General features: G+C 60.8%; 2 protein-coding genes across 3 annotated transcripts in view; one reads left to right on the forward strand and one right to left on the reverse strand.

The window, feature by feature from the left end:
• HLCS (holocarboxylase synthetase) overlaps positions 1-4,056 on the forward strand; it is a 103,288-nt gene extending 99,232 nt beyond the window's left edge. For both annotated transcript variants that reach the window (XM_038766355.1, XM_038766353.1), the window contains 5 exons: positions 490-557; positions 712-872; positions 2,335-2,449; positions 2,901-3,114; positions 3,584-4,056. In XM_038766355.1, coding sequence (XP_038622283.1) covers positions 490-557; positions 712-872; positions 2,335-2,449; positions 2,901-3,114; positions 3,584-3,755 — 730 coding nt within the window. In that variant the 3' untranslated portion in view covers positions 3,756-4,056. The remainder of the gene's footprint in view (positions 1-489; positions 558-711; positions 873-2,334; positions 2,450-2,900; positions 3,115-3,583) is intronic.
• A 7,034-nt stretch (positions 4,057-11,090) lies between these two features.
• SIM2 (SIM bHLH transcription factor 2) overlaps positions 11,091-16,293 on the reverse strand; it is a 47,888-nt gene continuing 42,685 nt past the window's right edge. Inside the window, exons 9-11 of the mRNA XM_038766168.1 lie at positions 15,876-16,053; positions 15,010-15,427; positions 11,091-11,599 (exon numbers count right to left, since the gene is read on the reverse strand). Of these exons, the coding sequence (XP_038622096.1) occupies positions 11,091-11,599; positions 15,010-15,427; positions 15,876-16,053 (1,105 nt within the window). The remainder of the gene's footprint in view (positions 11,600-15,009; positions 15,428-15,875; positions 16,054-16,293) is intronic.

A 16,293-nucleotide genomic window follows, 5' to 3' on the forward strand; every position in this document is an offset into this window, starting at 1 on the left:
TCCTTTTAAGTGGAAGCATTTTAAAGGCGGGGCGCGGGGTGGAAAATAATCCCATGTTCTCAGAAGGTGTAGATTTATTTACTGTAGTTAAAGCGTAATTAGTTCTCGGGGGAGAGCGTAGCCTTTAAACGGCTTTATGGCCATCATATTGGTTTGCTAAATAATCAGAAACTTCTGTTGCTGTTCTCTTCTCAAATCTGGACAAAAGCAGCCCCCGTGTAAGGAGAAACAAATGTCAGAATTGCTGGCTGCCCGTCACCTTGGGGCCAGCGGGACGCCCCGAAGGGCGGGGAGAGGGTTTGGGGAAACCCCTGTGAGTTCGGGGACCTCTCTGCCACATGGGGATGGGGCAGTGTGCAGGGTGACTCTCTGAGTAGCCTCTTCTCCGCCCCCAGACCTCAGTGGGAGGTGGGGAGGACTGGGGCCTGGGAGGTGCGCGTGAAGGGGGGTCCCCGCCATGTCTGACCGGCATCTTTCTCCCATCCACAGATTGCTGCTCGAGACACCAGCGGAGATGGGGCTCATCGCCATCGCGGGCCGCCAGACGCAGGGCCGAGGTCAGTGACCCCTCAGTTCCACTGGCCACCCTGGGGCTTGAGCTCGGAGGCCCTCAGTGGCCCTGGACGGACCCCCGGACGGGTGGGCGGATTGGGGGATGGTGGGTCGGGCCACCAGGCGGAGGGCCTCAGTAGCCGGTTGTTGTCGTTGCAGGCCGCGGTGGGAACGCTTGGCTGAGCCCGGTGGGCTGTGCCCTGTCCACGGTGCTCCTCTCCGTGCCTCTGGCATCCCACCTGGGGCAGCGAATCCCCTTCGTCCAGCATCTGGTGTCCCTGGCCTTGGTAGAGGCGGTGCGGTCCATCCCTGGCTACCAGGTATTTGGTCCCGGAGCGGCTGCTGGACCTCGCGGGCTGTCGGTCTGGCGCCCGCCCTCACCTGACTCGGCCGTTTTCCCCGGAACACCGGGCAGGCCAGTCGGCTCGGACGGCAGGAGCTCGCCGAAGCCCCTGCTTGGGATGAGCCTCGGCCCAGCCAGGATGGGATGCGGACGGGGGCTTAGCCTGTGAGCCACGACCTTGTCCACTGCCTGTCCTAGAGGAGCGAGCGGCCTCCCCTCGCTGCTAGCTCAGGCTCTCCCCCAGGGACCTCTGCCCCGGGCCCCGGCAGCGAAGGCCCTCCTCTCCCCGGCTCGGGGCCACAGGCACCGATGGCTCTCCTGCCGGGCCTCTGTCCAGTCCCAAGACCGGCCAGAGGAGGTTGAGTCAAACCACACCCCCGGCAGCCGGCTCCCCTCACCAGAATCGGCCAGGGCCGGAGCCAGAACATGTGGTTTCTCTGACCGGCTCGGGTAGGCTCCTGCGGTCAGGGTTGAGGGCGGGTGGGTGGGATTCCAGGATCTGGCCCACTCGCCATTCTGATTTTTGACCGGTAGTGACCCCGAGGCCCGGCCACGCTGGGACAGGTTGCCAGGGCAGGACAGCCCCAGTGGCTCCTGGACGCAGTTTCCAGAGACACTCGGGAGACCCTCCCCGGGATGGCTGTGGCTGCCGCCCAACTCTGGGAGAAAGGCAGAGGGAAGGCCGGGGGGACGGCAGGAGCAGACGGAGGAGGGATGCCGATTTGGCGAGGAGTGGCGAGGTGCCCCGGACGGTCCCAATTAGAGGGGGGCTGTGCCAAGTGTGTCACAGGGACCCTTCGGGCTGAGGCCAGACCGCCCGTTCCGAAGCATCGGGCCACGGGCCGAGATGGTGAGCTCCCTCCTCTCGCCGCGGCATCTCTGCTTCTGGGATGCCAGCCTGCCCGGGGCCTTCCGACCTGCCCTCTCAACTGGCACCCTGATTCCTGCTCCGACCCTTGGGCCCTTCCTCCCGCTCCCCTTCTCGCTACACCCTCTGAGTCGGTCCGCCGCCTTGCCCCTCGCCCACATGAGAATATATACTCTGCGAGGGCAGGGATCCTGAATGAAGCTCCCCCTCCTCCCCCCGGCCTTACCTCCTTCCCCTCCCCACAGCACCTGTATATATGTATAGATGTTTGTACATATTTATTACTCTATTTTATTTGTACATATTCTATTTATTTTATTTTGTTAATATGTTTTGTTTTGTTTTCTGTCTCCCCCTTCTAGACTGTGAGCCCACTGTTGGGTAGGGACCGTCTCTATATGTTGCCAACTTGTACTTCCCAAGCACTTAGTACAGTGCTTTGCACACAGTAAGTGCTCAATAAATATGATTGAATGAATGAATGAATGAATCCTACTCCCCAGCACTCAGCACAGGAATCAGCACGCTCCGTAGTTCTCAGTCGATCCCCTGACCGAGGCTCTTTGTCTAGGACATCAACTTACGGATGAAGTGGCCCAACGATATTTACTACGGTGACCTCCTGAAGCTGGGCGGGGTACTGGTCAACTCCACACTGCTGGGGACCACTTTTTATATTCTGGCTGGTAAGTAGCCCACCGCTCTGCCCGGGTTCCCTGGGGTCAGCGCAGTTATTCCAGGGGAGAAAAAGAGAGTTCTGCCCAATTCTCCCCGCATCTCTTGACGCTTCTGAGGTTGGGGAGAGCCTGAGGCTCCGGCAGGGTTTGTCTAGGTCAGGGCAACGTGGCTCAGTGGAAAGAGCACGGGCTTTGGAGTCAGAGGTCATGGGTTCAAATCCTGACTCCGCCAATTGTCAGCTGTGTGACTTTGGGCAAGTCACTTAACTTCTCTGGGCCTCAGTTTCCTCATCTACAAAATGGCGATTAAGACTGTGAGCCCCATGGGGGACAACCTGATCACCTTGTATCTATCCCAGCGCTTAGAACAGTGCTTTGCACGTAGTAAGCACTTAATAAATGCCATCATCATTATTATTATTATAATGACCACCGTGCTGTCTCTCATCTCACCGTTTAGGGTTTGGGGTGAACGTGAGCAACAGCAAGCCCACCGTCTGCATCAACAACCTCATCGAGGAGCACAACAGCAAGCACGCGGCCGGGCTCCCGCCCCTGCGCGCTGACGCGCTCATCGCCCGGACCCTGACCGCGCTGGAGGGGCTTCTGGACACGTTTCAGGCCCGAGGCCCCGACGGCGTCCTGCCCCTGTACTACAAGTACTGGCTGCACAGGTCGGTGCCACCCCCTGACCCCTCGCCCACGGCATCCTTCCCCTGTACCACAAGTACCAGCCTCTGAGATGGGTGCCACCCTCTGACCCCTCACCCACAGCGTCCTTACTCCGTCCTATGAGTATCGGCCGCGTAGGTCCGTGCTGCCTTCTGCCCCCCACCCTCTGACCCTTGGCTCCTCCCGCCCACTGGCCATGGTGCCACCTTACCCTGAAGCTCAAGTAGTGGCCATGTAGATCAGTCCCACCCTCTGACCCGTCTCCCCCCGGGCCTTAGTGTCCTTCCTCTGGAGCACAAGTACCGGCTGTGCGGATGGGGTCTTCCCTCAGACCCCCAGCCCTCTGGCAACCCCTCGACCCCCGGCGCCCCCCATCAGCCGGCCACCCGGGTCCCTCCATCCGAGCCGCTGGGCTCGTGCGTCCGCCCCTTCCAGGGACTCTTGGGCTAGCGGCCGCCTCTCTCCTTGCAGCGGCCAACAGATCCGCCTCGGCGGCGACACCGGGCCCCTGGCCTGGGTGGTGGGGCTCGACGACTCGGGGTTCCTGCAGGTCCACCGCGAGGGCCAGGGCATCGACACCGTGCATCCCGATGGCAATTCCTTTGACATGTTGCACAATCTCATCCTCCCCAAACGGCCATAGTCCCGCCGGCAGCGGGGACGGGGACGGGGACTCCTTCCAGCGCAGACTCCGGGACCTGCCGGAGTTTGGGTTTCCCTCTCTCTCCCGTGGCTTTTGTCGCGGTGGCTTGTTTTTGGAGCGTCGGGTCAGTTTTTCTGGAGCCCAGCGGGGAGAGGCATCCCGAGGAAAGGGCTCCGTCTTGGGGGCGACCGCGGCCTTTCCCCGCGGGATCCCGCCCTGGCTTTGACGCGCGGGGAGGGCCGGTGGTCAAACTGTACCGTTTCCCTTCACCACGGGTGATGCCAATACACGGGCAAAGTGACTCCGATGCCCCCCGGGCACGTGCGACCAACCATGTGTGGCCGGGAGGGTCTCGTTCTCCGAGTGGGCAACCTGGTGCTGGGGTGTGTGTGTTTGTGGTGAATAGCAGGCGGTGGTGACGATAATGGGGATTCTGCACGTACACACGGGGGGTGGTGATAGGAGCGTGGGCAGCAGGGGATGGCCGTGGTAGTGGTGATTCTGCCCGTGTACCCGGGGTGGGGGGCGGGACGGTGGGCTGCAGGGTGTGGCGATAGCCGCCGCGGGGCTGGGGCGGGGGTCTCCGGGGGGCAGGGAGACCTAATGAGAAGCAGATCAGGTTTTGGTCGGTGACTTAGCACCGTCCCAGACGTTCTGCGTCGGGGGAGACGTGATCATTTCATTTCCTGTCCGCAAATGAAAACTAATGAAGTGCGGGGCCCGGCGAGGCTACCCCGGGGCGGCCCGGAACCGGCGCTCCCGCTCCCCGCTTCCGGCTTGCCGGAGAGCTTTTCCTGATGACGACGACAGGGATAGTAATTGTGGTATTCGTTGAGCGTTTACTAGGTGCCAAACATTGTACTAAGCACTGGTAGATGAAAGATCATCAGGTCACCCCTGGAGCTTACGGTCTACGTAAGAGGGAGGACGCATATTGGATCCCCTTTTTGCTGATGAGGGAACTGGGGCCCAGATGAGTGAAGTGACTTCTTTTCTTTCTTCCTATGCCAGGCACTGTACTAAGTACTGGGGTAGAGCCAAACTGATCAGATTGGCCACAGTCCATGTTCATTCACTCATTCATTCAATTGTATTTATTGAGCGCTTACTGTGTGCAGAGCACTGTATTAAGCGCTTGGGAAGTACAAATTGGCAACATATAGAGACAGACGGTCCCTACCCAACAACGGACTCACAGTCTAGAAGATGGGCTCACGGTCTACAAGAGCTTACAGAGTTAATCCACGTTTTCCAGATGACATAATTGGGAACTGAGGCCCAGAGAAATAAAGTGACTCTCCCAAGATCATTCATTGTCAGTCAATTGTATTTATTGAGCGCTTACTGTGTGTAGAGCACTGTACTAAGCGCTTGGGAAGTCCAAGTTGGCAACATATAGAGACGGTCCCTACCCAACAACGGGCTCACAGTCTAGAAGGGGGAGACAGATGACAAAACAAAATATATTAACAAAATAAAATAAATAGAATAGTAAATATGGACAAGTAAAATAGAGTAATAAATCTGTACAAACATCTATCCAGGTGCTGTGGGGAGGGGAATAGGGCGGGGGGATGGGGAGGGGGAGAGGAATGGGGGGCTCAGTCTGGGAAGGCCTCCTGGAGGAGGTGAGCAATCACAGAGAAGCAGGATGGTGTAGTGGCTAGACCACGGGCCTGGGAATCAACAGGTCATGGGATTCTAATCCCAGCTGTGCCACATATCTGCTGTGTGACCGTGGGCCAGTCACTTCACTTCTCTGGGCCTCAGTTCCCTCATCTGTAAAATGGGGATTGAGCCCCTCATGGGACGGGGACTGCGTACAACCTGATTTGCGGGTATCCACCCCAGTGCTTAGTGCAGTGCTTGACACGTAGTAAATGCTTAACAAATGTCACCGCTATTGTTGTTGTTATTAGAGAAGCAGCGTGGCTCAGCGGAAAGGGCCCGGGCTTTGGAGTCAGAGGTCATGGGTTCAAATCCCGGCTCCGCCACTTGTCAGCTGTGTGACTTTGGGCAAGTCACTTCACTTCTCTGGGCCTCAGTTCCCTCATCTGTAAAATGGGGATGAAGACTGTGAGACCCCTGGGACACCTTGTAACCTCCCCAGCGCTTAGAACGGTGCTTTGCACATAGTAAGCGCTTAATAAATGCCATTTTTATTATAATGTGGTGGAGCCGAGACTAGACCCCCAGGTCCTTCTGAATCCCAGGCCCGGGCCTTCCCACCGAGAGAGAGGCCCAGTGTAGAGCAGCCAGATTGGGGTGCAGAGGCGCAGTGGCTCCTTTGGGAAATGAGGCTTCCCAATCCGCCGCCTCAGTGCCCTGGGGCCGGGGCAGGGGTCGGGCCCCGCTGTGTCCACCGACCAAGGGGAGGAATCGCCGTATCCTCCCAAGGCAGAGGGAGCTGAGACCCGCTGCGGGCACGGGCCTGGCTGGGCCCCCACCAGGGCCGGCCGGCCGTCTGTCCTGGTCAGGGGCACCGAGGGCGGTGGCCAGTGGCGCCCGAGGGGGCGAGGGGCTCCCGGCGTCTTCCGGCTTGGTCCCCCACCCCTCGGGAATGAGCCCCGGGAGCTTTCTGCCCAGGAGGTGAGTGCCCAGGCCCCTTCCCCGCCGCCGGACCCGGTGGAAACCGTTTTTCTGCCGTGTGATTCACCAAGTCCCATTTCCTGAGAATCCCGCTGCTCCGCCCGCACACCGCCGAGGCCGCCAACCACGGAGACCCCCGCCGTCGAAGAGGCCAACGGCCGAGACCCCCAGGTAAGGGAGGGGTCTCCCCTTGGTCACCCACGGGACCTGGGCGGGGAGAAGAGAAGGGAGTGAACTGGGAAGCGAGGGGCAGGGGGCGGGCGCCGCTTCTTGGGGGAGAATCAATCAATCGTATTTATTGAGAGCTTACTGTGTGCAGAGCACTGTACTAAGCGCTTGGGAAGGACAAGTCGGCAACATATAGAGAAGCACTCGTGTCCACAGTGAGCGGGAGGAAAACCAAGCTCCGTGGCCGGGGGTGGTGCCCGGGATGAGCTATGGGGGGCCTTCCTCTTGCCACCCAATCCCCTTCCCCCCAAGCTGGGGGATGGACTGGGGGCCTGAGGTGAAGACACCCTTCCTCCTCCCGTACGCAAACATACAGCCAATGTCCTAGGGGATGTTTTGGCCTTCCCCAAGCCGGCGGGGGCCCAAGGTCACCCGCAAAACCCTGGAGCTGGAATGCTGAGGGCGGGGGTCAGTGGGGCTAGGATTCAGGTTCATCCCGCTTGCAGAAAATTAAGTTTTTTATTAGTGGGTGCTGAATTTCCCCCCCCGGCTGCACAGTTGGGGCATGGCAACCCCCGGCCCCTGATTCCCAGCCCCGATGACAAACCCATCTGGTGCATTCTGAGTCATCACCCCAGCGTGAGCTCGATCCCAGAACCACTTTGCCACCATTTTGAGGGTCCCCTGGGGACGGGGAATGAATGCCTTTGATGTGAAGGAATCGTAATTCTAAGGGGGAAAAGCGCCGGGCTCTTTGGGGGGGTGGCCCGCCGTAATAATAATGACGGAAGCGCTTACTGTGTGCCAGGTGTTGTACTGAGTGCTGGGGTAAGTCTAAGACAGATCAGGGGTGGTCCCCGCTCTTTTCCCCCCACTGGGGCCCCCTGGGGCGGGCTGGGCATTGAGTTTTCCCCGGTGGATTTGATGGAAGGTGTTTCACTTTCAGCTCGGGACAAAGGATGGAAGCGGAGAGCCACAGTGGCCGGAAGCTCCCCCGCCGGCGCCCCCGGATTTCCGACAGCCGCGAGGAGGTCCGCTGGGCTGGGATGGCCCCCTTCTCCGACCGGACTGTGGTGAGGCGGGATGGAGGGACGGGAAGGAGGGGAGAGGCCGGCCTGCCTGCCTGCCACGGGCCCGAATCCAAAGCCGCAGGCGCCGAAGGGAGAGCTCCTCCCGCCTCCCCGGCCGGAGACGGACGGGGTCCGCCGCGCAGACCGCGGAGGCCAGGCCGGGTTCGGCCCGGAGGTTGCAGCCTGATCACCTCAGGGTGGCCCCCCCGGGCCCCTGCCCTCTCGGTGTGTGAGCATCACAACCGTTTCAACAGTAGTGACGCTGAGAAGAGGGATCAGAACAATGGCGGTGGCATTGGCTAAGCGGGTAATAGGTGCCGGGGGAGACACAAGACGGCGGGTTCGGGCACTAGGCCCCATCCCACGGCGGGGGCGACGGATCGTCATCTTATGGTCGAGGAGACGGAGACCGGGGCTGAGGCTTCCCCTCCGACGTCGGGGTCTCCTCCTCCTCCACGGCGAGCGGCCCCGAGAGGAGCGGCGCCCCTCGCACCTCCAGCTGGGCCCCCGGGGGCCGGAGGCCGAAGAAAGCGCGCCCGTCCCAGGTATGTCCGAGACGGGGGCCAATCCCTGGGGCCCCGGCGTCCGCCGCCGCCGCCGTGGCCACACACACACACCTGCTCCACTTCACCCTGCTGCGCATGCGCGCACATACACACCCTCCACCCCCACCTTGGGAGCAGCCACACACACACACACGCTCACGTATGTTCACTGCCATTTTGGGGGTGTCACACCCATTTGCTGCCGTTTTTCCGGTCACACACACACACACACACTCGCCGCAGTCGCACACGCACTCACCATGGTCATGCACACACGCACACACCACCGTTTTCCTGGTCACACATGCACTCACTGCTGTTTTCCCGGTCACACACACTCACCGCCGTTTTCCCTGTCACGCCTGCACTCGCATGCACTCACCGTCGTTTTCCCGGTCACACACGCACTCACCGCGGTCACACACACACACACACACACACACACTCAACCACAGTTACACATGCACTCACTGCCGTTTTCCCAGTCATGCATGCACTCACTGCACTCACACATGCACTCACTGCTGTTTGCCCAGTCATGCACTCACTGCACTCACACACACACTCACCACTGTTTTCCCAGTCACACACGCACTCACTGAAGTCACACGCCCTCACTGCTGTTTTCCCGCTCACACGCACTCACCACGGTCACACACGCACTCACCACCGTTTTCTTGGTCACACATGCACTCACCGCCGTTTTCCCAGTCACGCACACACTCACCGCGGTCACGCACGCACTCACCGCCGTTTCCCGGTCACGCACTCACCACAGTCACGCACGCACTCACCGCCGTTTTCCCGGTCACGCACGCACTCACCGCGGTCACGCACGCACTCACCGCCATTTTCCCGGTCACGCACGCACTCACCGCCGTTTCCTGGTCACGCACGCACTCACCGCGGTCACACACGCACTCACCGCGGTCACGCACGCACTCACCGCGGTCACGCACGCACTCACCGCCGTTTCCCGCTCACGCACTCACCGCCATTTTCCCAGTCACACACGCACTCACCGCGGTCACGCACGCACTCACCGCCGTTTCCCGGTCACGCACTCACCGCGGTCACGCACGCACTCACCGCCGTTTTCCCAGTCACACACGCACTCACTGCGGTCACGCACGCACTCACCGCCGTTTTCCCAGTCACACACGCACTCACCGCGGTCACGCACGCACTCACCGCCATTTTCCCGGTCACGCACGCACTCACCGCGGTCACGCACGCACTCACCGCCGTTTCCTGGTCACGCACTCACCGCGGTCACGCACCGACTCACCGCCGTTTTCCCAGTCACACACGCACTCACCGCGGTCACGCACTCACCGCGGTCACGCACGCACTCACCGCGGTCACGCACGCACTCACCGCCGTTTTCCCAGTCACGCACGCACTCACCGCGGTCACGCACGCACTCACCGCCGTTTCCTGGTCACGCACGCCCTCACCGCGGTCACGCACGCACTCACCATGGTCACGCACGCACTCACCGCCGTTTTCCCAGTCACGCACGCACTCACCGCGGTCATGCACGCACTCACCGCCGTTTTCCCAGTCACACACGCACTCACCGCGGTCACGCACGCACTCACCGCACTCACCACCGTTTCCCGGTCACGCACGCACTCACCGCGGTCACGCACGCACTCACCGCCGTTTTCCCGGTCACGCACGCCCTCACCGCGGTCACGCACGCACTCACCGCCGTTTTCCCGGTCACGCACGCACTCACCGCGGTCACGCACGCACTCACCGCCGTTTTCCCGGTCACGCACGCCCTCACCGCGGTCACGCACGCACTCACCGCCGTTTTCCCGGTCACGCACGCACTCACGCACTCACTGCAGTCACGCACGCACTCACCGCCATTTTCCCGGTCACGCACGGACTCACCGCGGTCACGCACGCACTCACCGCCGTTTTCGTGGTCACACACGCACACCACCATTTTCCCGGCCACGCACGCACTCACCATGGTCATGCGCGCACTCACCACGGCCACACACGGTCACACACGCACTCACCGCCATTTTCCCAGTCACACACGCCCGCCCTCACGGCTGCGTTCCCAGCCACGCACGCACTCAGCACCCGTCACATGGCCACAGCCCCTCACCCACACACTCACCTGCACCAACTCGGTTGAGGAGGTGTTCACACCCCGGCCCAACACACACACACACGCGCGCGCATGCACAGACACGGAGTGCTGTGTTGGCAGGTGGCTGCCCAGGTCCCGGGCCGGAGAGGCCTCCCGCAGACACCTGACGCTCGCTTCTGGGGACTTTATTGAGCGGCCGACGGCACCTGTTCCCGGAGCCCCACCCGGGCCCGCCCGCCCTCAGCGCCCCCCGGCCCCTCCTGCGAACCGGAGGATGTGCGTCGCCCACCCAAGGGCGGCCTGGGCCCCACTGAGACCAGCGTGAGCCCCCCTCCCTCCTGCCTCCTCCCCCAAGTCGGGCCAAGGGGAGGGGGCTGCCGCCACCCCTTCACTTCGGTCCGTCTCTGTAACGTCGTGGGGCGTTGGCACCGGGCTTGGCACCCGGCGAGCACCGGAGTGGGGTGGGCACGTGAAGCCCCCGCTCGGCAGGCTGCAACAGTCCGGTTCGCCCCTCTCGAGACGTGGAAACGCCGAATAAACCGCTTGGTGTCATTACCTCCATTCCTTTGCCGGTGTCTTTCTTTGGTGTAGTGCAGGCCGGGCCCCCGCGGCCCCAAAATACGGAGCGGAGAGGCGGGAGGGGGAGAAGCGGACGTCCCCCTGGTCATCTCCTTGACTGCCCGGGGGCTTGGGGGGGGTCACGGCGCCGTCCTGTTGGGCAGAGCCTCACGTCCGGACCGACCCCGGTGCCCGCAGGCCCCGGAAATCCCGACGCGGGGCGGGATTTCTCCCACCTCCGTCGGCGGCCGGGGTCCCTCCACGTCCGTCCGTCCGTCCACGCGTCCGGGTCCCATCACCTGCCGTTGGTGATGATGACGGAGGTGCCGATGTAGTGGGGGAGGGCGTCCGGGGCCGCGGCGGCGGGGCCGGGGTTGCGGTAGAGGAAGGCGTTGACGTCCTGCGGGCCGTAGCCCAGGGGCTGGTCGGGGCCCGGGCCCGGGCCGGCGGGCGGCGTGAGGGCCCCGTGCTTGGCCAGCACGTGGCGGTAATTGAAGAGCACGAGGGGCAGCGGCCCCCCCGGCGCCCCGCGCTCCCCTCCGGCCTGCGGGACGGGGCCGCCCGAGCGGGGTTCCTTGGCGCACGGCCTCGCGCCCGCCTCGTAGGCGGCCGGGAGCGGCACTTTGGGCCGGAGGCAGTGGGGACCGGGGGCCGAGTCCCGTCCGAACGCCCCCTTGTCTTCCTCCTCGCCGACGGGGCCCGCTTCCGCCGCCTTCCCGGCTCTCGGGGCGTACGCGGGGGGCCCGGCCGCGGCACAGCTGGACGGTCCGACCCCCTCGGCGTAGCGGCGGGACGGCGGGGCAGCTGCGGGGCGAGAGGAGACACCGTCAGACTGGGAGCACCGGGAAGGGGGCGTGGAGAAAGGGAACGGAAGCGGGAGAAGAGGAAAGGAGGGGCTGAGTCCGGGAAGGCATCTTGGAGGAGGTGGGCCCGCAGTAAGGCTTTGAAGGAGGGAAGAATCACCGTCAGATATGGAGAGGGAGGCCGTTCCAAGCCAGAGGCGGGAGGTGGGCGAGAGGTCGGCGGCGAGATAGACGATCTGGAGGTACAGTGACACGGCAAGCATTAGAGGAGAAAAGTGTGCTGGCTGGGCTGTAATAGAGTAGCAAAGTGAAGTAGGAAGGGGGTAAGGAGATTGAATGCTCTAAAGCCGACGGAGAAGAGTTTCTGTTGGACGCGGAGGTGGATGGCAACCACTGGAGGTTCTTGAGGAGGGAGGAGAAACTGACAGAGTAATCAAGGTGGGACAGGATGAGTGACTGGATTAATATGGTAGCGGTCTGGACGGAGAGGAAAGGGTGGATTTTAGTGATGCTGGGAAGGTCCGACTGACAGGATTTAGCGATGGATTGAATATGTGGGCTGAATGAGAGGAACGATTCGAGGACGACGCCAGGGTTACGGGCCCGTGAGACGGGCAGAATGGTGGTGGGAAAGTCGGGCAGGGCAGGGTTTGGGTGGGAAGATAGGAAGTTCTGTTTTAGACGTTTGAGGTGACGGGAGGACACCCAAGTAGAAACGTCGTGTCATTTCATCTGTAAAATGGGGATTAATAATAATAATGGCATTTATTAAGCACTTACTATGTGCACAGCACTGTTCTAAGCGCTGGGGTGGCTATAAGGTGAACAGGTTGTCCCAGGTGGGGCTCACAGTCAATCCCCATTTTACAGATGAGGTAACAGGCCCAGAGAAGTGAAGTGACTCGCCCAAAGTCACACAGCTGACAAGTGGCGGAGCCGGGATTTGAACCCACGACCTCTGACTCCAAAGCCCGGGCTCTTTCCACTGAGCCACGCTGCTTCCCTAAATAATAATAACAATAATGTTGGTATTTGTTAAGCGCTTACTATGTGCAAAGCACTGTTCTAAGCGCTGGGGAGGTTACAAGGTGATCAGGTTGTCCCACAAGGGGCTCACAATTTTAATCCCCATTTTACAGATGAGGTAGCTGAGGCCCATAAAAGTGAAGTGACTCGCCCAAAGTCACACAGCTGGCAAGTGGCGGAGCTGGGATTTGAACCCATGACCTCTGACTCCAAAGCCCGGGCTCTTTCCACTGAGCCACGCTGCTTCTCTAAAGACTGTGAGCCCCCCATGGGACCACCTGATCACCTTGTAACCTCCCCAGTACTTAGAACACATAGTAAGAGCTTAATAAATACCATTATTATTATTATTATGAAGGCAGGAGGAAAGGTGAGACTGCAGAGGGAGAGAGCTCAGGGTTGGAGATGGAGATTTGGGAATCATCCGCATAGTGAGTTCTCCAAGGAAGTGGGTGTAGATGGATAATAGAAGGGGAACCAGAACTGAGCCTTGAGGGAACCCCACAGCTTGAAGGGTGGGAGGCAGAGGAGGAACCGGCGAGGGAGACGGAGAATGAGCGGCCAGAGAGAAAGAAAGAGAAGCAGGAGAGGACAGTGTCAGTGAAGCTGAGGTTGGGTAGTGTTTCCAGGAGAAGACGGTCAACAGTGTCGAAGGCAGCCGAGAGGCCGAGGAGGATTAGGACGGAGTAGAGGCAGTTGGATTTGGCAAGGAGGAGATCACTGGTGACCTCTGAGAGAGTGGCTTCCGCGGAGTGAAGGGGACGGGAGCCAAAACGGAGGGGGTCAAGGGGAGGGTTGGCGGAGAGGACTTTGAGACAGTGGCTGTCGAGTCAGCAGGCTCAAACATTTTACAAGGACCATAAAACAAACAGTGCCCCCCCCCACAAGCGCTTAGTACGGTGCTCTGCACACAGTAAGCACTCGAAAAATACCACCGATGGATCGAGACTACATCCCAGCAAAAGCAGCATGACCTAGCGAATAAAGCACCGGACCGAGAGTCAAAAGAACTTGATTTTTAGAAATGTCATTTCATCTGTAAAATGGGGATTAAGACTGTGAGCCCCCAACGGGACAACTTGATCACCTTGTAATCTCCCTAGCGCTTAGAACAGTGCTTTGCACATAGTAAGCGCTTAATAAATACCATTATTATTATTTTTTTTTTTATCATAGCATTTTTTAAGCGCTTACTATGTGCAAAGCAAGCGCTGGGGAGGTTACAAGGTGATCAGGTTGTCCCACGGGGGGCTCAGTCTTCATCCCCATTTTACAGATGAGGTAACTGAGGCCCAGAGAAGTTAAGTGACTTGCCCAAAGTCACACAGCTGACAGTTGGCGGAGCCGGGATTTGAACCCAGGACCTGTGACTCCAAAGCCCGGGCTCTTTCCACTGAGCCACGCTGCTTCTCCAGGTCTCCAGTTCTCTAAACCCAGCTCCGCCACTTGTCAGCTGTGTGACTTTGGGCAAGTCACTTCACTTCTCTGGGCCTCAGTTCCCTCATCTGTAAAATGGGGATTAAGACTGTGAGCCCCCCGTGGGACAACCTGATTGCCTTGTAACCTCCTCAGTGCTTAGAACGGTGCTTTGCACATAGTAAGCGCTTAATAAATGCCATTATTATTATTATTATTAATTACCTCATCTGCAAAATAGGGGGTAAAGATTGGGAGCCCCATGCAAAACAGGGACTATGTCCAACCTGATTAGCTTGCATGTACTCCAGCACTTAGTACAGCACCTGACACATAGTAAGCGCTAAATAAATACCATTTAAAAAAACAAAAACCCGGCCCACTCAGCTCCTCTAAGAACAATCTACTGACTGTACCTCCATCTCATCCATCCTGCCACGGTCCCTCACCACATCCTCCCTCAGGCCTGGAATTCCCTTCCCCTTCACATCCGACAGATCCTCGGCCTCGTCCTACCAAATCCTCCTAAAAAAACCCCACCTCTTCCAAGAGGCCTTCCCAGACAAAGCCCTTTCTTTCCCTCCACGCTGCGTCAACTACAGTAGCCCTCAATCCACTTGCCAATCCCCCCCAGCCCCACAGCACCTCAGTTCCTATCCTCTTGGTCCACTGGAAGCGCTTGATATATCCCACTGGCTGATGGTTCCCTTTTCCCCCTCCCCATGAGCCTGTGTCTTCCCTGTATCTTCCCCACCTGCAGTGGCCAAATCCAGTCCTCCCAGAGTGCAGGCTCATCCGCTAAACCCTCAGCTCGTTTGCTGGGAACGTGCCTGTCTCTTCCGAGTGCCCAGAACGGTGGTCTGCATACAGTAAGCGCTCAATAAATACGACCGACTGTCTGTCTCCCACCCCCTGTGCCATCTCCTCCTCCAGGGCACAGAACGGAAGGGCCCGCCGGCGGACGCTCACCTTGGTAGCCGTGGGCCAGGCCGAGGCGGGCACCGCTCCCGGGCAGCTGGGGCAGGGCTCGGGCCGGGGCCGGGCCGGGCGGCAGGAGGGCGGCGGGGTGGTGCCACTGGCAGTCGGCGGGGCCGGGCTGCAGCGTGCCCAGCAGGAGACGGGCCACCTGGCACGGGGGGCCCTGCGGCGGGCCGAGCCGTGGGGGCAGCGCCCCGGCCTTCTTGCCGCCCAGGACGTGGGGTTCGACGGGGAAGGGGCCGTAGCGGTAGGAGAACGGCAGGCCGTAGGACGGGGGGCCTAAGAGCAGTTCGCCGCCCTCGGGACGCAGGTGGGCTTCGGGGCCGGGGGCCTGGGCCGGGGGCCCGGCTCTCCAGGGGCCCGGTTGGCTGCCGCAGTCCGGTTTGTCCAACTGGAACAAGCTGTATGGCTGACACGGTCAAGGAAACGGGGGAGGAAGAGAAGGAAGAGGAGGAGGAGGAGGGTCAGCGCCGCCGGCCTGGTAGACTCTCAGCCCCGTTGCCCGGCCACCCGCCTGGCATGCTGCAGGAGCCCTACGGGATAGTGCAGGAGCTCAGTGGGGCCTGCAGGATGCTCCGGGAGCAGTGGGAGACACTACAGGAGCCCCGTCGGACCCTGTGGGATCACTGCGGGACACTGTGGGAACCAACCCGCCTTGGGGGCGACCTGCAGGACCCCCGGGAGGCGTGCTGGGGGATCCTTCCCGCCAGGTGGGCCTGAGGCCCTGAGTCCCACCCCAGTCCCACCTTCCCCTTCTCAGAGATCCTCTGATGGCAAACTCCTTTTACAACCAAAACCTCTGGGCAGGGACGCCGCCACCCCCGGCTCCCCCCGGTTCCCCCCCGGCCGTCGGCTACCTGGGGCAGGTAGGGGCCGGAGCTGCGGACCTTGGTCCTGGCCTTGTGACTGCTGCTCTTGGGCTTGGCGGCCTTCCGGGGTTCGTGAGAGGCGGACAGGGAGGTCCTGCAGGCATACCGGGGCTTGGAGCTGGAGGCCTGATCCAGGGAGAGCTGGAGTTCCTTGTACTCTACGTCCCTGCGCACCACGGGGGAGTGGGGGAGAAGGGGAGGGGAGGGAGGGAAGGAGGGAGAGAAAGAGACATGGGGGGAGAGAGAGATATGAGGGAGAGAGCGAGAGAGAAACCTGAGTCCCAAGGCCTCCTGGTCAGGCGGCCTTGGCCACAGTCTGGACACAGAGTCCTCTCGCAGTGGCCAAAGGGGCTTAACTGAACCCCCTCAAACCCCATATCCTCCTCCATGGGGCAGGGATTACCGG

The sequence above is a fragment of the Tachyglossus aculeatus genome, chromosome 24 (genome assembly GCF_015852505.1).
Source record: "Tachyglossus aculeatus isolate mTacAcu1 chromosome 24, mTacAcu1.pri, whole genome shotgun sequence".
NCBI classification, from domain to species: Eukaryota; Metazoa; Chordata; class Mammalia; order Monotremata; family Tachyglossidae; genus Tachyglossus; species Tachyglossus aculeatus.